Genomic DNA, 25435 nt, shown 5'->3' on the forward strand with positions numbered 1-25435 from the left:
TAGATAGATAGATAGATAGATAGATAGATAGATAGATAGATAGGGAAAATTCACAAAAAAAACATCATGTTTTGACATCATGAAGGTCATCGGACCATACAAAATCTGCCTCAATAAACTCCATCTGACCCACGTAAGACAGGTGGTGTAGACAACAAACAGATGTATTAGTATAACACTCGGGAAGTGAAAAAGTCTTTAACGTTTCGAGCCTATGCTCTTCCACAGGAAGGAACACAGAAAGAAACAAGAAGAGAAAATAAAGAATGTGTAGTGGCTAGTGATCTCTCTCTCTCGTGGCCGTTGCCAGTACCCCCTGACTGGCCTTCGTGCCGGTGGCACGTAAAAGCACCCACTACACTCTCTGAGTGGTTGACGTTAGGAAGGGCATCCATCTGTAGAAACTCTGCCAAATCAGATTGGAGCCTGGTGTAGCCATCTGGTTTCACCAGTCCTCAGTCAAATCGTCCAACCCATGCTAGCATGGAAAGCAGACGTTAAACGATGACGATGATGATGATATATATATATATATAACTTTTACATTCAGCAGTTTCACATATGTACATTTAAAGGGTATTGAAATACATAAGTTAGCCGAGAGTATCTTTGCAGTTAATTATAAGGAAATTCTTTCAGGGGCTATTTGAAAATATGAAAACGAGCAAGGAAAGTAATTCTAGGAATATGTCTTTGGTATTACAGATGATAGCAACGGATGTCTTCCTATTGCGTCAGATCTTATCAACCAAACATATTCGATACATCTACAATAGATTGTAATATAGTAAAGTGAAAAATTGAATTATCTTTGCAGTAAAAGCTTAGAAATAAAAAGGGGGAGATAACTCTATTAAAACATCGAAATCCAATTTCTTGTGGAAATGAAAACAATGCATTTACAAGTTGATCATGTTTTTTTATGACTTGTTAAATTTCATCAACACAGTTAGAAAGACTTAAAAGTGATTAGTATATACAGAAATACAGAGAAAATAGCAACTCTTATTATGAATAAACACTATCTAGATTTCAAAATTTTATATTAATCAATATATCTGTAATTATCTCCCTTGCATTTTGGTTTTAAATTTTAAACACCCTGCCACTTATCTTAGTTTCTGCCTCTTAATTGCAAGGATAATTCTCAGTAGAGTGAAGTCTATTAACTCGTTCTGCTATGTATGAGACAGTATAGTATGTTTTTATCATCTTCTACTATCATCCAAGGTCAAGCAAAGCCGTGTGAGTGGATTTGATTGATGGAAACGGAAAGAAGCCCATCGTGTGTGTATGTGTCTCCTTGTTTTGACATCATGGTCATCAGACCATACAAAATCTGCCTCAATAAACTCCATCTGACCCACGTAAGCATGGAAAAGTGAAAGCTAAGTTGATTATATATATATATATATATATATATAATTGTCATCATCGTTTAATGTCCTCCTTCCATGGTGCCATGGTTTGACAGGAGCTGGCCAAGCACAAGACTGTACCATAGATTGGACTGACCACTTATTACGTGGCATGAGCACAGGCACGATCAGTTTTGGCATGATTTTTACAGCTGGATGCCCTATCAAACGCCAGCCACTGCACAGTGTGGAGTGGATGCTTTTTAAGTGACTCAGCAGGTCACCAATACATATACATATATGTATATACACACACACATATATATATACATATGTATTTATGCCTGCATTTATATATATATATATATATATATATATATATACACACACACACACATATACATATACTCGTATTCATCTTGGTGATTCAAATACATCAGATACATGCCACTGACCACTTTGAGTTATTTCTGTAAGCACCTTTTTTGTTTCCTTTGTGCAAATTAACAAAGCTATATACTCTTTTTTTTAAAACGTCTATGTGTATTGTCTGCTGAAGAGAAGATGTGTATTGTCTGCTGAAGATAAGATAGGACAATTGTTGTGTTGTTAACACTGATTGAAGCAGAAACATGTCCATGGTTATCCTTTTGACTTCCGGCAGTCACAGTTATTTCCTTAATGGTACGTCTATTATAAAGAATCTGTGATTCTTGGGAGTACCTCCCACTTCTTATTTTAAGTCCACCAAGTGATTATGCTACCCTCTCTTGAAGTTGAATATCAATAAAGCAAGAATTTATCTCATGTTATCTAATACACCTTTATTATCTACACTGTTCAGATACATGCCACTAATCAACCTAAGTTACTTCTCTTAGCACATTTTCATGCACACACGCAGAATAGTATAGAATGTCCAGACTACACAATTCTCTTTCTCTCTCTCTCTCTCTCTGTTTCTCATAAGGTGAGTGGGGTGGGGGTAGTACTGAATATACTTATTTCCTTCATCTCTTTCTCATTGTATATAAAGTACATATACACTCACTCACATTCATACTCTGACACACATACATACACTCAAAAGAAACTACGGAATTATGAAAAATAGAAATCAGGATATCAAAAGCAGAAAACAAATTTATCAATCTTAAATACTGGTTTCAAATTCTGATGCAGAGTCAGCAAGTTCTGGGGAGGGGGTAAGTTGATTATATCAACCCCAGGGTTCAACTGGTACTTATTTTATTGACCCTGAAAGAATGAAAGGCAAAGTAGACCTTGGCAGAATTTGAACTCAGAGCATAAAGACAGATGAAATATTGTTAAGCATTTTGCTTGACATGCTACTGATTCTGCCAGCTTGCTAAATACTAGAAACATTCAAATAAGATTAAAGTTTCAAACAATCAAATGCTATAAATTTTAAAATTTGAAACAATTTTTACATTTGATACAATTGCAATTGTATTGTAATATTCAGGGCTGAAAAGTCAGGGAGTCAGAATCAGAAGTAATTATTAGGTTACAGGAATCAGGGTTGGATTTTCCTTCACAATATTATTTTTCATTTAATTTAGTGTAAACTTTCATGTTACATTCACTTCAATGTTATATGACAACAAAGTTTTAATCTCAAAAGTAAGGGTTATATATCTATGTATTTACTTGATAGTCAGACTGACGCAATCATTTGTGATTTCCATCTTTCTATATGCCTGTAAGGCTTGGACATTAACAGCAGAAGTGAGAAAAAAGGTAAGCACAATGGAAATGAGATGCTACAAATGGTATCTAGGTTATCTCATAAAAGAACACATGACAAATAATGAAGTGAGATGAGAATAACCTGGGCTATTGGACTACACAAGGGCCTGCTGGCAATTGTAGTCAAGGAAACAGAAATGTTATGACCATGTCACAAGAAACCTGGCCCAGCACAGACAATCCTGCAAGGTGCAGTGGAAGGTGACTGAATGTAGGGAAGGCCAAGAAAAACACAGGCTTGTAACATCAAAAAGTGGACAGGCCTGAATTTTGCCACCTCAGAGCAGAAGAAGCCTAAAAGATGTGGCAAAATCTGGTTGTGATATCACCAATGAATGCCTCAACAACCACAAGTCAAGGGATAAAGACAGGGTAGTATCTACTTGAGTTTTCTTTTAAAATGTCATTTGTTAAATAGCTTCAGGTTTTCAATCTTTTAGTTTTCATTTTGATGAGCTCTAGAATTTTGAATTTATAAACAAAGAAGTTCCTGTTTATCTTGCGTAACATTTTTATAGTTTATTATTTTTATATCAACAAGCAAAGTAGCTAGTTAGAAAATCTCTGTAAGAGATGAAAGCAGTAACTATTGGTTCATCCCATAAGTAATGCGTTTTTCTCATTTGCATGAGCTAAAAGTCAAAGGGAGATGGGTTAAACTAACTGCATCAACTTGCTATAAAAGCAGATAGGAATTTTATCTCAACCTTATTCTTAGTGCAAGTTTTGAAGAGTGCAGTTCGATTGTAACAGTTATTTTTTCAAAGCTATAATAGAAATAACAAAGGAGCATATTCGGCATATTTTGCTTTATGGGTTTAATAGAAGCAACAACAAAGGTAGAATAATCTATTTGGATATGGCCAGTTTAAATGCTAAAAGGTTAAAAAAAAAAAAACAGCCTCAGTTTTGAAATTTTTCAAGTTTTGTCTTATATTTTATTATGTGTAACTTCTTTAATAAATAATTTTTTCTACTATAGGCACATGACCAGAAATTTGTGGGGAAGGAGTTAGTTGATTATATTGACCCCCAGGGCTTACTTGACTGACCTGAAAAATGATAGGCAAAGTCAACTTCAGGAGGATTTGAACCCAGATTGTAAAGCCAGAATTTCATACTACTAAGCATTTTGCTCAGCATGCTAACGATTCTGCCAGTTCACCACTTTAACTTCTTTAACAAATAATGTAAGTCACAACAGCATAGATTTAGCCTTCAAATCCAAAGTTTAACAAGTTCGGGTGCTAAAAAGTAGTCTCATAATTTACATTGGCAATATATGTTGTATACTTTCAATCAATATAAAAACTATATGATTAGTCTAATTACAAATAGAGGAGTTGGAGTCAGGTGTCAGTGATACCATAAATTGAAGAATCAGAACCGAAGATTTTTTGTACCAACTCTACAGCTCAAGCAATATTTGGTTATAAAATACCATAATAAAAGGAATAATGAATACATATGCACAAATACCAGTTTATTATTTCTGGGATTGTTTGCCATATGATTTATAAATGTACAAATTCTCAACTAGAAAATAACTTTCATCCATTACACACAATCAAGAAGTATCTCAAGATGAGCATAAATAAAGAATTGGTGCTAGGTATATTTCCTCTCTCTGCAGGTCTTTTACAAAAGCGTTTAGTCACTTTCTCTTTGCATTACATCATTTGGTTGGTAGCATTTATTTTTGCGGAATATTTGTTCATTCAATCATCATCATCATCATCATCATCGTTTAACGTCCGCTTTCCATGCTAGCATGGGTTGGACGATTTGACTGAGGACTGGCAAGCCAGAAGGCCGCACCAGGCTCCAATCTGATCTGGCAGAGTTTCTACAGCTGGATGCCCTTCCTAAACTCCAACCACTCCAAGAGTGTAGTGGGTGCTTTTATGTGCCACCAGTACGAGAGCCAGTCGCACGGTACTGGCAACAGCCACGCTCAAAAAGGTGTTTTTTACATGCCACCTGCACGGGAGCCAGTCCAGTGGCACTGGCAACGACCTCGTTCGAATGATTTTCTAACATGCCACCAGCACAAGTGCTAGAAGGCAACGCTGGTAACGATTACTCTCTAATGGTGCTATTTACGGGCCACTAGCACAGAAGCCAGACAGCTGCTCTGGCAATGAACATGCTCAACAGTGCTGTTAGTGCTCCACTGGTGTGGTGACCAGTCATCGAGTATGGTTCAATTACGATTTCACTTGCCCCAACAGGTCTTCACAAGCAGAGTTTAGTGTCCAATGAAGGAGAGGTTGGCATGGGTACCAGTCGTCGGATTCGGTTTGATTTCCATTTCAGATTTCAAATTCCAAATTCACTTGCTTTACAAAATAAATGTGCTGGAAAATGTACACTTAGAGAATAGACCAGAATCTAAATCATGATTATTGTCAGAATCCCATGAACATCATAAAGATGACAGATCCATTTCTTTATATCAAGAGAACTGCTTAGGTCTTACTTTGTTATTTTTGATATATTGTGAAATATAATTTTTGGTGTCTATAGCAAAGGTCAATGGTATTTATAGCCATTTATAAAAGTAACCTTTAGACATTAATACTGCAAAAAAATTGTTTTCTATCATTTAATCTACTAAAACACTCTCACATCATTTAAAGTAATTTAAGACATCCAGTCACCTTAATTTCTTAATTTCTTTAAAAAAGTGAGTAGAATACAGTTGTCCAAGATACACTGTCTGAAAATGAAAGACAGGAAAACTAGAACATTCTTCACTATAAGTTTGATCTGGGCTTTAACAAAGCCAACTGTATGAATCAATATTCTATTTTATGGTTTTATAAAGACGAGTAAACCCTATTACAATGTGATTAGAGCACAGCAATTATTTCATTATTTCACTATCACTTATGTTTTAATTTCAGTTAATACACACACACAGTGTACAAAGATGGACATAAATCATTTCTGAGATCACTTATGACTAAGCTTGAAGAAAGAAGCATTTATTATTGTACAAACAACATTTCATATACTTTTTGCTGGTAACAATTAGGTAAAAAGAAACAACACACCATAAAACCAAAGAGAGAAAGTGAAGAACAATTGGGATATAATGTGGTAAATACAATTTTCTTTACCTCTTAAGGTGTTATGACCTATAACACAAATTTGTTCTTCTTCAACTTTAAGTCATCCCTCATCAAGCAGACCTATGATCAAAGAAATTCCTGCTATGACTGTCCCATTTTTGCATTTTGCAGGAAATCAAGGCCCATATGTGTCTTTTCTTAATATGGTGGGGATATGATTTTGAGGGGAAATTTAACTGCTATTTCTAGCAGGTGAGCCATCATGTATGAATAGATATATATATATATATGTGGGTGTATATATATGCTTATATATGCGCGTGTGTGTGCGCGTGCACAAGCGTGTATAAATATATAATATATAGAGAACTGGATATATGTGTGTATGTATGTAAGTGTATATATATATGTATATATGGACATATTAAATTATTTGTTTTGATGAAATGTAAAGGCCAATATAAATGTCTGATTCTATTATTTGTTCTATTTTGATTGCCGCATGTATATTTTGTTTTTATTTACCAGTGTCTTTTTATCAGTGTATTACATTTTATTTGATTTATTTGATTTATTTATTTTATATTTTGATTCTTTATTCTTTTATTGTTCATATGAGAAGAATTCTTTCATTCATGGAAATGGATTGTAAGCTACACTAAGCAAAGTGTATTGTTATAGAAATACGGTAAACAACAAGTAAAAAATTAAGTACTTTTTGAAAAGTCACTTGAAGAGACACATCTGCATCCATGATGCATGACAACTGTTTGTACAGCATCCCACTAGTACAAAATGATCATAGTGGTTCTGAATAAAAAGTTTCATAAATTCCATTTTCTTTCTCTCATATTTTATAAACTCTACAGACACAAAGGAATTCCAGAAGAAATTCAGTGGCATATACCTCCATAATGTTGTTGACATCAGATAGCTGAATACTGTGGATGGGCTTTAAACAACATACTACAAGTTGTAAACCCAAATATAAAATTATTACTATGACTGCACTGGTATGGTCATGTGGTGTGTATGGATGAGGACAGCTGGGTAAAGAAGTGCCAATCTCTAACTGTGGAGGGAACTTGTGGAAGAGGTAGACCCAGGAAAACATGGGACATGGTGGTGAAGCCCGATCTTTGAACATTAGGCCTCATGGTGGCAATAACAAGTGACTGAGACCTTTGGTGATATGCTGTGCTTGATTGAGAAGACTTGCCACATAACTGGTACTTATGCCAGTGGCACACAAAAGCACCCATGCTGGTGGCACATAACGAGCACCCACTCTTGGAGTGGTTGATGTTAAGAAGGGCATCTAACTGTAGAAACCATGCCAAATCAGACTGGAACCTGGTGCAGCTCTCGGGATTATCAGCTCCAGTCAAACTGTACAACCCATGCCAGCATGGAAAGCAGATGTTAAATAATGATGATAATGATGATGAAATATTTATGTATATATTTACGTATATATATATATATATATATGAGAGAGAGAGAGAGAGAGAGAGAGAGAGAGAGAGAGAGAGAGAGAGAGAGAGAAAGGTGGGGTTAACAGAGTCAAGAAGTAAACTATTATATGTTGAGGGAGAACATAATGCTATCCCTCACTTAACTGAATATAATCACTAAATCAGATTTAAAAATTCACAGCACATATCATATCCAAAGAACTTATCCTTAAAATTCAAATATCCATTAAGAAATAAAAATTATTCAGATGTTGGCTTTCTCATGATAGCAAAATCAACTTTACCACCAAGTATTTCAAAACAAAGCCCATTCAAACATTTGCTTTTTGTTTGTTTTTCTCTCTCTTTTTTTTTTTTAGTAAGAGGAGGGCAGTGTCTATAAACTTTGTGTCATCAAAGCTAGGTGAGATGAATGTAGTTGATGTTCAATATAGGAAACACAAGCAAATAGCCAACAAGGGAGTCTCTATGCAGTCATTCAACCTGCTAGAAATAACAACCAAATCTCCCTTAAACTTTGCCTTACTATCTCAAAAACAGAAAGGACAAACTGGCCATTGTCCAAATGGAAATACAAAGCAGACTGAAATAGCTTTGCTCAGTAAGGGCTGACCTGAAGTAAAACAACACCAACATGGCAATGAAAAAATTGAAGAGGGATGCAGTTTTGGGAGAAGTGATTGAGCAATGTGGTGTTGAGGATGAAAAAATGAGATGAGATACAAATGCATCAAGCAGGGAAAAGATACATGTGGTATGCTACTAGTTAGATCAGAGGATCGGAATTAGTTAAGATAGCAAAAGAAATGATAGAGAAGAAATAGTTATTACAGAGTAAAGGTGAAGGAGATTTTACCAATGAACTAAAGATATAGTCTTCAATATTTGCATATATCACAACACCATTAGGATATATGAGCAGAACTCTTAATGGTTCAACATCGTATGCAGTAAGCAACTAGTGACAACTCAAGTTATCTACTGGCCAAAGAGAAGCAGCTTAGTCTCTAAGGTACTCTTTTGGCATTGTTATGTATGTACAATTTTCATGGTGACTGGGTGTTGTACCCATTGAAAGAGTTTTTCTTTTCTTTCTTTCTTTCTTTTTTTTTTTCTTGAGGTCACCAAAAACAGTTCAAGTCTGGCATGGAGTATCTATGTTAGATGTGGATGATGCTTGGGATCAGAAAAATAAAAAGGAATGGAAGTTTTATCATCAGCAATAGTAAGGCAAGTGATGTACAGATAGAAAAGTCATCAGTGTCATCACCATCGTTTTTACATCTACTTTTTCCATGTTGGCATGGGCTGACTGGCACTTATTGAAGAAGTATCCTATGACTAGACACCCTTCCTGTTGCCAACTTTTACTTGTTTTTGAGGAAGGCATTTTCTTATTCTACAGATCTTCATTCAAAATCAATGAAGCCACCACCAAGATACAAGAGATACTGTTTACTAGAGATGAAAACAATTACACCATCACTCAAACGGTATTAATATGAAGACACAAAAACAATCACTCACATGTGTACACTCATATTATGTGACACGCTTCTATACAGTTTTCTTCTATCAAATTTTATCCACAAGGCATTACTCATCCCAAAGAACTTACAAAACAGACCACACAATAGAATAGAACCTGGAACCACATGGTTCCAAAGTGAACTCTGTAACCTCGTAGGCAACTGAATGCAGGAAACATAATCGAACCATGGCATATTCCAGTGTGACAGAGTATTCTAAGAATAAAATTCTGATCCAAGAGATAACTGATGTTTGCAACTTATAGGTAAGCAACTTAGCTACAGGACTCCTATGCAAACATAGACAGAGGTTTTGTAATTGTCAAAGATAACACCCATTGCTTCCATCAAAGTTCTTAAGGGACATAGGAAAGGAAGTTTCTGATAGATCTATCTCTAAGGAAACCATGCCATACAAGTGACCACCAGGCAAGGAGAGAGAGTTTAAGTAATAAAGGAGATGATTGTTTATGCACTTTTAACTTGATAGGTTAGAAGGCTTTGTGGAAGCATTCTCTTTGGGAGTGAAATATACTGTTGTGTGTTTCCATAGGTTGTGATAGATTTCTCTACAAAGAGAAGAGATGAAATATTTGATGGGAATAGGAGTTAGTACTAGAGCAACATTGTTTTAGAGAAACAGAGGGAACTCTATTAGGAGTGATCAACTTGTACAGTTGGGTAATTAGTGAATCGCATGCATTAGGTAACTGTCTATAGATGGTGGTGAGCATGGTGTTGTGGAGAAAGGTTTTGTATGTGTGATAAAATGGAGAGCAAATAGAGTAACTTTCTTAGAAGATGTACAACTTACAGCACCATTTTTGTTGAAGTGTAGCAGACTACAGACTCATTTGTCAAGGGACTAAAAAGCCCAACTGAAATTTGTGAGTCAAAATATATTGCAGACCTTGTAATACACAGAGGAATCCTTTGTTTTCTTGATTGTGTTCCATGTGTTGATATGGTGGATAAATGCCACCCAATTAGCGATGGGAGATAATGAAGGATCAACTGTTTTGCCCATTCACTTATCTAACATGAGGCAGAGGTAAAATAACTGATAGAGCTCTGTTGATTAACTGAGCTGAAATAACAAATGGTTCAGAGGAAAGAAGATGCGAGATCTGAAGCCTTGAGTGGGTAGTGATCAGGCCATCTAATTAACAACAGAGACAATGATGGCTGGGTTTGAAGAGGAGAGGGGTCAAGTGTGTTTTGACAGACAGCATATTGGTCAGGGATATGGACAAGTGAATATAAAAGATGCAAACAATTCAGTCTCTACACAAGCGATTCAATCTAAGAGGATGGCAAGAATCAATTGTGTGTACTTAAGTCAACAATGATGACTTCAGAAAATGGAACAGTTCTCCATAAGCTAACATTATTTTTACCATGTACATTTTATTTTGAAAACACACTGTAAGTGTTGATTTTCAGCTCTTGATTTTTTTACAAAAATACAGACTTCTGCCCATATTATTGCAATCCATTTATTAATATCACTGTTATATCTCTCTTCTTATTGTTTATACAAATGAACATAGTCAATATTTGTTTGCAAAACTGCCACCCTCTACTATATTACGACAATCCCAAATAAAATAGAAGAAGGTATAAACTTATATAAGCGTGAACTTCAGACAGTTCACTCTTTGACACAATGAGTCCAGCTCTTTTCATGTATCAAAAAAATTTATAAAGCTAAAATAACTGGAAATGTTTAGAGACTAGCCTTTGTGTGTTTAATGAATTTCCAAAGATTGTTTAATTTTAAAAAATCATTTTCTCTGATGCTACACTAGAAATGAAATCACTTGCCATGAAGTGACATAATTCACTTTTACAATGGATTTTACTCTGCAATGTCATTCAAATTTATATTTGAATATAAAAAAGAATCAGAGATCTTGAAAATTGAAAGAAGAAACTCATCTAAATATAGATGTAAATAAATAAAATAGAATATTTCTTCTCACAGTAAGAACACTGGTTGAAATTACTAACCTTTTATGAAAGTCTTTATGGCAAAAGGTCAAAGTAAATTAGTTTCAAAAGTTTGAATGAACTCACCTGTTGCAGGCTGGTACTGTATGGAATTTGTACTGAGGTTTGAAGCTGCTTCAGTGGTCTCTTGACCGTCTTGATTTGTAGGTTCCTCAATTTTGATAGGTGGACACTCGGACGATAATTCATTCAAAATTTTACTGTAAGAAAATCCCAAAAGAAAATAATATTAACAAAATATTAATGAATTTTATGTAATTATATGAGCCACTGCAGACAAACATGGTAACATAACTATCAGAATTCCATTTTGTAATTTTATCTGGATGCTGCTTCTATTATAAGATACTAAGTCTGCAATCAAAAGACATAATACATTGAAAGAAAGAGAAAGATTAATAGTAAAAAGAATTTAGAAACAAACTGGAGATAAAGGAACTTTTATAGATTCATTACATGCAAGATTTCCAACTCTGTTGAAAAGAATAGCTTAAAAAAATGAATTCTTGCAACTGCAAAATATATTTTTTAAAAATAATTATACCTCTCACTATCTCAGTCATGCACAGATATTCTCTCTTTCTCTCTCTCTCTCTCTCACACACACACACACACATGCATGCACGCACGCGCACACACACACACACACAAAATATAACGAGTTACATAAAAATAAATGAGTTTTATAAAATTTTTAAGAAAATCTATAACTAAGACATCACTGAAACAACTGTTCTAAAGGATTCTGTCACCAAATGTCACATCATAGCCACATGATAAAAAAAAAATGAAGATAAGACAAGTTTCAGGACATTTCACAAACAAAAACTTCTTTCAGTAAATACTCTTGTAGTAGTTTTGGTCTTTTTCTTTCTTTCTTTTGTGTGAGTGTGTAAAAAATATACTTGCCATTAAGGGTAGAAGTCTAGCTGACATTTAAAACCCACTTCTTGTTTATATTATTTTACTCTCAGTCAAGCAAAACAATATTATTTATTAATTTATATTTTAAAACATTCATACATCAATCCATGTATTATATAACCAACTATCCAAATTGTATTGGTTTCAGGAATGTTTGATATCCATGTGCTATCACAAAAACATTATGCCAAAATTGATTATATTCTCAAACTAAAATCAACAGTTGATGTGGTAATGTTATATTCCAGGGCCAGAAAACTGAACGGAAAACTAACCATTTGAAATGTATATTAACCATGATTCTCTAAATTTCTATAGGATTCAAAAATGTTCCTAAAACACTGAAATAAAATTTTGTATTTCTTTTTTATAAGACAATTTAGAGAAAAATAATAGAAAATGCAAGTTTAGAAAGGAGAATTTTATTCAACAAAAAAAAGGAATGAATTCCAGCTTAAAATAACTCAAGTTGAATTTATTTCAGTGATTTTGAGAGAACATGTTATTGTAAAATAAAATAGTAAACATTCTAAAACATATTAAACATATTGTAAAATATGTAAACATTGTAAAATAAAATAGCATTCTTTCTGTTATTGCCACAGATCATTTTATCTTATAACTAATAAGGTTATTTAGAATTATGGCAGTTTTCAATATGACTAAAACAAGTCTGGTTCAAATCAATAAACAGAATCCCTACATTAAATGACTGGTGAATATTAGTTGTTGAGTCAGTTTACAATAACATCATTGAAAGCCTTGATTGTTTTTTTCAAGTGTTTTAAATAGATCAACAGGAAACACCATATAAACATATTTCCACAACAGAAATGAAAAAAAAAAACTTAACTTTGATTATATCAACAGGTTTCTAAATGTATATTACAATATCCCCTGCAACTCCTTGAGTTCTTCCACCAACAATGCTTCTGTATCATCCTCAATGTCCATAGTTAACACTGAAGTCTTCAAACAAGCAGAAATCACCTGCACCAAAGCCATTCTCTCCACTGGACATTGTGAGGGAGGAACACCAAAGAAACAGTACAAGGACTCCCAGAGGTTTTTGGTGTCTGTCTCATTGATCATTGACAGTGGTGTACTATAGCCTCCAATTGTGAGACCTTGCAACACACTATTCACCAGTCAGTCTCCTCTTTTGAGAACACATGAGAACAAAAGGAGATTGAAAAAGAAGAACCAGGACATAGCAGTATTGAACCCAGAACAGAATTTCCTTTGCACCACTGCAGCAGGGCCTGTCTGCCCCATCTATGTTTTGTCAACCACCAGCAAGCCTGCAGTCAAACTGGGTAGCAGTCTTTATGAATTTTTCACTCATGAAGCCAACCCATGACAAAGAATTCTAAGACATAACACAAAAGACATTTACTAAATGTAGTTTTGGTTACTTTGATTTGCATAAACTGCTTCAAAAAGAATAGTTTTGTTCAGTAACAGAAAAATAGTTTTTGAAATAAAAATAATTTGATAGCAAACTTTCACTGTGTTTTGTTTTTTAGAAGCAGAACAAAACAGTTCTAATCCCTCACAGCAATATATATATATATATTAAAATAGAGATGAGTGGAAGAAATAGAACCATACAGAAACATCATTCAGAATTTTTGCTTTGTTTTCCTATATTCTGAGTTTAAATCGCACTAGGATATTCATGTGCCTCATTCCTCAAAGGTCAATAACAGAAATACTAAGCATATGTAGGGACCAATTCAATATACTACATCCCTTACCACTAAAAATGTGTAGCCTGGTACCATTAAAAGAAATTTATATTGAAAGGATATTGTTGGAAAATTTGCTTTCATATGCCTTTTTCAAGTTGCCATTTCAATCAAAAAGATATAAACAAATTTAAACATTAATATTTCCCCATTGCTAAAACAGAAATTACTTGACAAAACTAGGCTGCTTCATAGCATTTTTCTCATTTGAGTAAGACAAATAGTCCCCCAGTTCCAAAATGCCTTCTTAGCAGCAGTAAAGCTAAAGAATATTTTACCCACTGAAAACAAGAGATTGATGACCACAAGCTTAAATAATTTTCCAACTTTTCAAAATACCAGAAGACAAAATAAGAATTGATAAATTTGTTTTTAAAACAATGCTAACATTTTCAAGATCATATTTATTCTTTCTTTCTGACTGAAATTTACAAAACAAACACACAAAAATAATAACACTGAACAATCAATAAAACAAGGTCAAGAAACTATCAATTTACATGACTTTTGAAAACCGGTTTGAAAGACTATGGCCATATGGTTGAATCCATAAGCACAAGTACTTTCACATTATTTATATCACCAATAATTTCAGTGTAAAATATTCTACAAGATTCCCTTAATTCAGAAGGCTATCAAGCATGGACAAGGTTTGGCCACTTCACATAGGATGTGCAACAGAAATAACCAATTGGATAAGATTAAGACATGGCATCCAAAGACAGATCAAGAGAAAACATGAGTAAAAAAAAAAGCATGTTTGCTGGTACAGAAATGAAGATAAATACCGATATGAAGGTCTTCTAGCTAATATCTCTCTCCTCTTTCTTCCTTCAGCACCATCTGTCATATCATCATTTACTGTAGCTACCTGAAAGAATGTTTAAAGAGGTCAAATTAGGTGAAGACTTACCAGTGATAGAAACAGATGTGCAAATAGACCTAAAAAATTATTTAGTATCTTAAGGACATAGTTTTCTTTTTGGCAACTTAATCTTTATTTAACAATGAGATTTCACCAACTATAAATTAACCAAAATATTAAAAATCAAAGTTCAAAGTAAAGAATTAAAGTGAAAGTCATCTACCAAATAAAATACTCCCATTCATTTATTATAAACTACTCAGAAGAAGGCATGCAGATGTAAGAGGAAATAATAAGAAGATATAACAGAATTCAGAAAAACCTTTAGATTTATGATTTAAATAAGTCATTGAAAGAAGATAATCAATGAAATGAAGAAGTTCAGTTACCATTTTGGATATTTTAAAGAAAATAAGAGAATAAAAGAAATAAGTATAAGAAAGGAAAGAAAGTAAATGCAGACTCTCATATTGCAGTCTTCCAGTGAAAGTTAATACTTCAGAGATCTTCCAACTTAGCCTGAATAAAATGCATCATTAGAACAATGCTGGCTTACAGGATAGAGTATCCAAACACAAGATGAAGATAACTCAATATAAAGAATTTTTAAAAGCCATCTTGGTTTTTATATTAAGTATGTTTCTATAAAAAAGGCTGCAAAATGAGAAGAGAGGAAATAAAACCAAAGCAGCTAATAAATTAGATAGAAAAATGCTCCAAAGCCTTTATCATTTACTAAGGTTAGAAAAATGTTAGAATTTAGAGCTGTCAGTTCATTAAAATGATGACAAGTGTTTCAAGATTTACAGATAAGTTTTATAAAGAAGCCATCAGCAGGGATAACTTAGGACTGTTAGCAACAGAAGATAATTATATGGAGTGTTAGAAGGGAAATAACGAACATGATGAAACTAAGAGAATCAATAAATTAAAGAGAAGGATTTCTAGAAGAGTTTTGTGATACAATAGTGGCAACAGCAACAGTGGCAGCAACATGGCTCAACCTACCTGAATAGTCTGAACATTTGGGCCAGTTGTCTGTATCACTGATGGTTGATGGCTAGATTGTATAACAGATTGCACTTGGACTGGTTGGTTAGGTATTGTCACATGCACAATAGATATCTCCTGCGAGCCGTTTTCAATCTCACTGGTCTGTGAGGTTGGCACTTCAGACATTCTCTACTCTGGAAAAAATATAGCACAGAAGGCCATGTCAAAATTAGACCCAACTGATGCAACAGATCCAGAGAAAAGGGGACAAACTGAGAGCCCATGCGCATCTTCACTCAATAGATATATTTGTAGAATATTTCACACTGAATGTATTTGGTGACAATTTACCTGTTATCTTGGCCAACATCGAAAGTAATAACGTCAAAGGTCATGTAGATGAAAGTTCTTCCCTGCCAAAATAAAGTACGAATTCTAAAAGAAATTGCCAACATTTCCCTAAATGAAACATTTCCCTTTTAAATTTTATTACCAAATGTAATACAAACATAACTGAAATTATTGAAAAAAGATATCAACATTTCACAAATCATTCTCAATAAAGAAAGGAGATTTTATTATTTGAAATAACTTGAGTCTTTCTTTTATTGAATAATACCAAATATTTCCTTAAGTGTGTTGTTTTCGCAAAGAAACTCTGAAGGTAAAAAATATCTGTAATTAATAATTTAAGCATTTCACACAAAAATATATTTGAGAAGTCATTAAATCTTACTTCCAAGAACCTGACACCATTTTAATGTACAATATATTTAGTAAACTAAAGCATATTAGTAATTTGCTTGTTAAAACAATACTGAGCATAAGGTAATGCAAATATATTAGTAACCAGCACATTATTGTTTGATTCAATTTCTAGCTGATATATCATCAATGATAAGATTTCTGATAGTCTTGGGTGTAATATAAGTTAAAACCTCACTTCAAACAACTCACCCAGTAAATCAACCACAACTTATTGAAATTATTAACCAAAGTCATTATACATGTATATTTAACTTACTACAGTTGACTGCTACTGAGCTGGAGTGAAATCCTCAAGATAAACCTTACATGTGAGGCTTTACGTATACATAGGTTTTATTGGGGAAAATTATACATATTTAGAATTCGACCAAAAATGACAGAAACTAAACTGAATAAGTTTATAGAGGGAAGGACAAGGAGGAAGGAAGAGGAAGAGGTAGTGGTGGTGGTGGTGGCAGCAGAAATAACGATTTTACAGAATCCAACTAGCAAATATTCTCAAGGTGCTTGGGTGGAAATGAATTTCCAGTTGGCCTTCCACATGTCTAGACTGTTGTACAAATATATCTGCTGACTACTTCATGCAGAACAGTTTATAAATTTCTAATATCCTTTACCAAACATGTCAAAGAAATACTAGGATGGTAGACCAAATAAATTACTATTTGAAATTACCATTCCAAAAGGTGCAACAGATATTTTATTATCTGAATACTAACTCTGATTCTAAATTGAAACTGTTTCATTTCATAAATGCATAAATGCCCTCCTAGATATGGTTGATACTCATAAATCTTCCAGGGGAAAAAAACATTTTAACTGATTCTTTTGATTCTTATCACCACATATATTTCTAATATTGATTTTTAACACAGGCACAAAGCCTGCTTGTAGTGGTAATACTGGTATCAAATTCTAGCACAAGATCAACAATTGCAGGAGAGGAGTAAATCAGTTACACTGACCCCAATGCACAGCAGGTACTTATTTCAGCATCCCTGAAAGGATGAAAGGCAAAATCAACACCAGCAGAATTTGAACTCAGAATGTAAAGATGGACATGATGTTGCTAAGCATTTTGCTTGGTGAGCTAATGATTCTGCTAGCTTGCTGCCTTTTGTAGTAGCAATATTGGTTAGAGATTCAAGTAGATGGCAGTAGTTACACATTGTCACACATTTGAACCCTCTTGGCTCCTGAGGTAAAAACTAAATAGGTGCATGTGTAGCTCAAGAGTAATGATTACAGGTAAACTAATACAACTAAATCACAAAGAAATTCAGGAGAATAACAATAACAGGCCTATCTCTCAACTACAGTATTCATTCACCTGAATCACTACTTTCCTCATCACTTTCACTAGTTTGATTGTCTGAATCACTTTCATTATCAGCATAAGTGTAAACTCTTCATCTGAAGAATAAATATCATCAATAGTTTTCTCAACTGCAAAGAGTCTAGGCTTCACTCATTTACAAGTGCTGGGTTCATCATATGTTCATTTCCTCACAAAATTGTTTTTCTTTTTTTTTTTTATTAAAAACAAAAGTAACCAACAGATATGGGGGACATCATTAACAGTGAGTCATAACCATACTTGACTACAAAAGTGCAACACAATCAGTTGTCTATTTTTATTATTTAATCTTCTTTTTCTCTGTGTGGTGTTCATTAATGCTTTAGCAGGAACTTGGCAGAGATGACATTTAAGCTCTTCCTGCTATTGCAGCAACATAGTGTGACAGGTTTAAGCTCTGGACACAAGACCAGCGATTTTGAAGAGAGAGGACAAGTCAATTACATCAACCTCAGTACTAAACTGGTACATTATTTTAACAATTCCGAAAGGATGAAAGGCAATGATGACCCTCAGCTGGAGTTGAACTCAGAATGTAATGAGCCAGAACAAATTCCACAAAGCATCTTGTCCAACACTCAAATGATTCTGCTTAGCTTTTAACATAGGCACAAGGCCTGAAATTAGTGGAGAGGTGTTGGTTGATTATATTAGCTTCAGTATTTGACTGTTACTTTATTTTATGACCCAGAAGGAATGATAGGTAAAGATGACAGCACATAGGTTTGAAGTCAAAATATGAAGGGCTGTAACTAAATACCGTCAAACATTCTACTGTTTTAACCATTCCATCACTAGTCTTAACAATAATAGCAGCAATTGCATTGAATCCCAATAGATTAGGCAGGTATTGGTCTCCACAATGAATACAAATTTACATATTAATATTTTTTTTAAAAATCAAAACAAAATCAATGATGTTAATTACTTAGAGATGCTATCAGCAAGAAAATACAACACAAGTATGAAAACAAGCCAATGGGAGTGTTTTTATTTGGTCACTTAACCTTCTAGAAATAGCAGCCAAATCTCGCTCCTTTCATACCCCACCATCTTTTCTAAAAACAAATTAGAAATGTGATACACTGGATAAAATGGTTGTAGGACACAATAATATCGGGGGGAGGGGGTTGGATAACAGAATAGTCCAGTTGAAATACCTTTTATCACAGGTAATGAAAAAATATTTGATGTAGATATCATTAACAATATACTCAAAATCAAGTAAACACTCATTATCTGTCATCTGTTCAAACATATCTACCATCTTCCTAAAGCAACAAACTTGTTTCAGATGAGCCAATGAGAAAGTCTCTAAGTGACTGTTCAACCTGCCAGAAAATAGCAACCAAATTTCTTCAAATTCCACTTGTTTTGTTTTTCTTTTTTAAATTTCAAATAATGTAGTCCAAGACAAATAAGGTGGAATAGTTACAGCTGGAACATCTGCTCAATCAAGACAATAATAATTTGTTCTAATCTGGAGAGCTTTATGAGAGGACAATATCAATATTACTGTACTTTAACATCACTAGTTTTAGGCACAAATCCAAATTACTATCATTCCCCCCATAACAGCAACACTTTGAGGATATTCTTCACTATTATTCACATCTATCAGCACTTTATTAACAATCTAACTTTATATCAACAATTTCTTATGGACTCCTTTGATTCCTATTTTACTCAGATGGACCCTCCTAGCCATTCAATCTTTAAAAAATTCATATATTTTTATAATTAAATATTAGTAATTGTATAAAAAAAATATTTTTGGTATTGTAGAAGTATTACCAATTTGTTGCAGATCAATTTTAACAACAAAAACCTTATATAGGCCACTACGGGCCATTTGGACACCAGTTGAGATCCACTGCTTTATATGATCAGTCAGCTCATCATCCTTCAAATCTCAAGATGTTTCAAAGCCTAAGCACAAATAATATAATCACAGTTAAGGTTAACATTATATGACAACAAAAACAATGATATACCAAAATTGTAGCAGAATCTTTTAACACAGTTCTTGCACCATCAAGAGATCACAAGACTGAGTCACCAAGGAAGCTTCCACAAGTTAGTGGGTTTGTTTTTTCCAAATTCTAGATTCATCTACTGTCAACTCAATGTCATCATCGTTGTTTAGCATCAACTTTCTCATGATTGCACAGGTCAGGCAGAATTCATTGAGGCAGATTTTCTACGGCTGGATGCCCTTTCTGTCACCAACCCTCACTTTGTTTCCAAGCAAAATAATGCTTTCCCAGAGCCAAACACATTTTTCATGGTAGACCAGAGGCAAACAACGCTTCTATGACAGTGATGCTTGTTAACAACCATCAAGTGATGTCAAGACAAGGATGTACACACACACACACACACACACACAAAAGATGAGATTTTTTCAGTTTCTATCTACCAAATCCACTCCTAAGTCTTCGGTTGGCCCAGGGCCAGTATAGAAGACACTTGCCCAAGATTCCATACAATGGGACTGAACATGAGACCACATGGTTAGGAAGCAATATACTAGATATTAAAAAAAAAGCAATCACTTAGAGGAGAATGAGCACAATGATGGACTATTTGATAGCTTAACAGTTTTCACTTTTAACCCCTACTTAAACTTCACTCTCTCTAGAGTCAGTAGCATATCAGGATATGTATTATTTCTTTACTACCCACAAGGGGCTACACACAGAGGGGACAAACAAGGACAGACAAACGGATTAAGTCGATTATATCGACCCCAGTGCATAAGTGGTACTTATTTAATCGACCCCGAAAGGATGAAAGGCAAAGTCGACCTCGGCGGAATTTGAACTCAGAACGTAGCAGCAGACGAAATACCGCTAAGCATTTCGCCCGGTGTGCTAACGTTTCTGCTAGCTCGCCGCCTTTCAGGATATGTATGGGGAAGCATCAATCCTCTTGGTGGGCTATATCAGCATTTCCCAGTCCTTTTACTCTTATGGAACCTTTGAAATATGTTCCCTATCTCAGAGAGCACCTACACAAAAGTCATTTAGGCCTTTATCAATTGTTTTTCTCTCAGAAAGTTAAATTTCATAAGAGATTAAGTCATAAAACTGTCTTTGAAAATTTTAGCAAACTTAAATCCATCCGAATGCTGCTAAGAAAATTTTTTTTAATTTCATCTTAATCAAGTCCTTGTTTAGAGCAAATTCCCCTAAAATTCCTTATTAAGAGGTTATTTTTCCCACAAGGTCAGTCACCTTACTATCTAAAGATGTCAAGATTTCCTTTACCTCAGAGAATATACAGTATGTGCATGAAATTACAAATATAGAATTAACCCTTTCAATACCAATGTGCCCAAGACTGCCCCTGGTTCTCTGGTATAAACTTCCTGTTTTAACCCTTTAGCATTTAAACTGGCCATATCCAGCCCAGATATTCTATCTGTTTTATGTTCAAACCAGCCAAATCCAACCTCTCACACCTATCCTACAATGTCATTCTAAAAATAAGCAATCACATCATTGAAATCTCAAAGCTATGAAATAATGCATTATTAATTGAAAACAGTGTGATTAAGCATTAGAATTGACAGAATAATCTGAATATTAAAGGGTTAAAGTGACCTAAATTACAATTTCCTATTTAAATTTCCTGTTAAATAATGTTCCAAACATCTGCTTAATAATGACTGAATTATTTTACTATAGTCTTCATTATTTTCGAAATCAATTGAAACAAAGAGGTGTATTTCAAGAAAAATATGGTACCAAAAGGATTAAACACAAAAATTACTCAAAATTAACATATACTTAGCCTATATATTACTATTTCTCATTGGGAAACACTGGTCCATATGTTTCCTACAGGTATGGTCAGTCAAATCTGAACCAGGCTATCCAGAAGTCAACAGCTTTATCTAAATGTTCAACTTTTGATTTTTATAATTTTTGCCCAACCTTTTTCCTTTATGCTACTACCGACTTAAGAAGGAAATAATGTCTGTTTTGCACTCCCATTAGTTTCCTCAGTTTACTACCTCATTCCAAAGTATTTTTTTAACTATTTACAGTCAAAGTCCAACTCAATAAGAGAGAGAAAAATGCCATTATAAGCTTGGATTTTTCTTCAGTACTGAGTAAAAAATCCCTTTCCACTCTAAACACTTGAGACAAAAATATTCACTGTTAATCTCCTTTTCCTTTCAATCCTAAGGGGAGATTAAAACATTAATCATAACATTGTCAAAATAACTAAAATATTTTCTCTTTTTTTCTACAACTCCAGTAAATAATTCTCCACCTGTTGTTTACTTAATCACAACTGACAAGTTTTAATAAAACAATTCCTTTAGAAGAGTAGCAGAGCCCTACACTTCCACATTTGAAGTTTCTTTAACATCTTCCAGCTCTATACAGTGCTAATTAATTACACTTTTACATTGTCTAACCAGTGAGTCATGGCTATGCTGAATGGAAGATTCTTTGAATGGAGTGGAAAACTAAATACATGCATATCCTTTTAAAAATCATCATTACACAACATGTGTAGAAGTGCTATGTAAGTCCAAAAACTAAGACTTATGAAACAGCTATGATTATTCTACTGATACATAATTCATAACAAATACACATGTTCTAAAAAAAGCAGCCAAGCCTCCCACACAACATATCAACCTGTTACATTGCAGCACCAATATGCTAGACTCTCTGTAATCAAATATAAATTCTGTCTTTGTTCACTTTTTATCGATGAGTTATTCAATTTTTCTCTAGATATCATCAAACAAAAATTTATCACCACATTTAATGTGTGAAAACCAAAAAAACATTTTTCTAATAGTAGCTTCATAGAGAGACAGATATTGGTTACAAAGTTGGTATTCTAAACTAAATCAACAAAATACTGCTGTGTTTAATGCTTTACAAAAATAATCTAAATGCCTAAATGTCACTGACATAAAGATATGCAGAGCAGTCAAGTTTGCCAACATCAAGTAAGAAATGATATCTTCCATGTTTATAATGCTTTGTAAATGAAAAGAATAAAAAGTATTGTATGGAAATGGTACAGCCAACACAAAACAATATCAATATACTCTACCAAAATAAGGTGGCAAGCTGACAGAATCATTAGCACATTGGGCAAAATGTTTACTGGCATTTTGTCTGTCTTTACATTCTGAGTTCAAATTCTGCTGATGTCAACTTTGCCTTTTATCCTTTCAGGGTTGATAAAATAAGTACCAGTTGAGCATTGGGGTCAATGTAATGACTTATCTCCTCCACTGAAATTGCTGGTCTTGTGCCAGAATTTGAAATCAATATATTCTACCAAAATGACAGACTTATACTTCACTGAAATCTATTATGTACTCTGTATACATAAAGTCTCATGAGGCTGGAGATTACTTGGATTTTCAAAACATTCAAGTGACTGAGAGTATAACACACCATGAATGAGACACCACTCCATTGCAGGGTTAACTGTGTGATGAACTGATATTTGTTTTCATCTGAGTGGTTGGAGCAATGTGAAATGAAGTGCCTTGCTCAAGAACACACCATGCCCTTTGGCTTCAGAATCAAACCCCATGACCTAATGTTCAGAACACTAACACCCTAACTACTAGCTGCCTTCATGAAGATGCATATGGCATTCCATAAAAAATACTAATTTTCTTTTTCTATTTAATTAAGCACAAAGTTCATGAGGTCTGAATGGATGTATGGTAAAGTAAATTTGGGGTGACTGCTAAAATTTAAAATCAGAGCTATGAAGTACCAAACTAAATAAGGTAAATCACCCAGACAGACACTGAGATGTCTCAACCAAATATGAAAGACCTCCACCAGTTCCCATGATAAACCTTCAGTTGTGAGACCAACTAAACCCTTAGTAAATTAATGACATCATCGTCATCATCATTTAACATCTATTGTCCATGCTAGCATGGGTTGGACAGTTTGCCCACAGCTGATAAGCTGAGGGGCTGCACCAGACTCCAGTCTGATTTGGCATAGTTTCAATGACTGGATGCCCTTCCTAATGCCAACCACTCTTGGGAGTGTAAAATGTGGTTATGTATTCTATACTCACATGTATATTCTATACAGGTGAGTATACCCTAATTGCCTGAGAATTACATTAGCCTTAATATTTTAGCAATCAAACCAGCCAAATCCAGCCCAAATATTGTTGTTTTTTTTTTGTTCAAACTGACCAGATCCAGCCTCTCACAACTACCCTACATTATTATTCTAAAAATAAACAATCATATAATTGAAATCTCAAAAGCAGGAGATTCAAAGCAATATAAATAAATAAGCATTACATTTGGCAGAGTAATGCTAGAGTTAATGCAATTCTCAGCCAAAATCAATGTAACATAATGTAACAAGGCTGGACCTTTGAATTACAGGTGCAACCCACCCAACAAGATTCCAGTTTCCATCCTCCTAATTTCATTTACAGGACATTCATTCCTCAAGATATCAAACCATGGAGTTCTTGGTTGTGAAGGAAAACACCTTAAATACTAGGAGAAAAGGGAAAAAAAGGATACAATCCTGAGGTTAAAATGATCATCACAGAAACTGTCAAAGAAGATATTGGAGCTCAGCATTGCCATCAGGCTCATTGGTTCCTGTCGAAATGTCCAACCCATGCCAGCATGGAAAGAGGAACATTAAATGGTGATGATATATATGGATTCCTCAAGAACATTACCAAACTAAGTATATTTACACTGGATTATTGATTATTACAGTGCTCACCACAAACTATGGTTAACATATAAAGTTGGAATAGTAAAGGTGAACATTGTGTAATAAAAATATTTTAGATGCATATTTTTCCTCCACCTTATTCAGTGCTCCTGAAACTCCTATATATATTCAAGCCATTCAACTCACTATATTTCTTATCTTCACATCACAAATATTCACTATACGGAATGGAATCTCAATAGAATTCCACTTGACATTTCCATTGTCGATGATGACTGTTCTCTCCAGTGAGACCAAATAACTTGATAGAGACCAGTAATATAATCTCAATTAGATTTTTTTTTGTGGAGAAACAGAGATGTCTTTTATTACATAAGCACCTATAAATATATATAAAAAAAGAACACAAATGACGTTTAAAATATACTACAGCTGTTTTGGTTCCATTTTATGGATGCATTCACAGATTACATCATCGCATAAACCCACCATCCTCAAGTAAAATTTATAAACATGTATAAAAAGGTAAGGTAAAACCTAGAAGATTCCCCGACATGATAAGTTGCTCATACACACACACACACACACACACACACACACACACACACACACACATATATACACACACACAAATATATACATATATACACACATATATACATATATATACACATGTATATATACATATACATACACACATATATATACATACACTCATGTATATATACATATATATATATTTATATACATATATATATATATATATATATATACATACATATATATACATACACATATATATATATACATATACATACATATATATACATACACATATATATATATACATATACATA

At 33.9% G+C, this 25435-nt stretch overlaps 1 protein-coding gene across 14 annotated transcripts in view; it reads right to left on the reverse strand.

Moving 5' to 3' along the window:
- The window catches only part of LOC106881849 (cyclic AMP-responsive element-binding protein 1), a 66362-nt gene that overhangs the window by 22877 nt on the left and 18050 nt on the right, over window positions 1–25435 (reverse strand). For 6 of the 14 annotated variants that reach the window (XM_052969863.1, XM_052969847.1, XM_052969850.1 and 3 more), the window contains 4 exons: window positions 16098–16159; window positions 15758–15940; window positions 14677–14755; window positions 11283–11416 (listed from right to left, as the gene is read on the reverse strand). In XM_052969863.1, coding sequence (XP_052825823.1) covers window positions 11283–11416; window positions 14677–14755; window positions 15758–15932 — 388 coding nt within the window. In that variant the 5' untranslated portion in view covers window positions 15933–15940; window positions 16098–16159. Of the gene's footprint in view, window positions 1–11282; window positions 11417–14676; window positions 14760–15757; window positions 15941–16097; window positions 16160–19665; window positions 19768–25435 lie in introns of those variants that run through there. The other 8 variants (XM_052969871.1, XM_052969873.1, XM_052969879.1 and 5 more) reach the window with 5 other exon arrangements.

This window comes from Octopus bimaculoides, chromosome 1 (genome assembly GCF_001194135.2).
Source record: "Octopus bimaculoides isolate UCB-OBI-ISO-001 chromosome 1, ASM119413v2, whole genome shotgun sequence".
Lineage (NCBI taxonomy): Eukaryota > Metazoa > Mollusca > Cephalopoda > Octopoda > Octopodidae > Octopus > Octopus bimaculoides.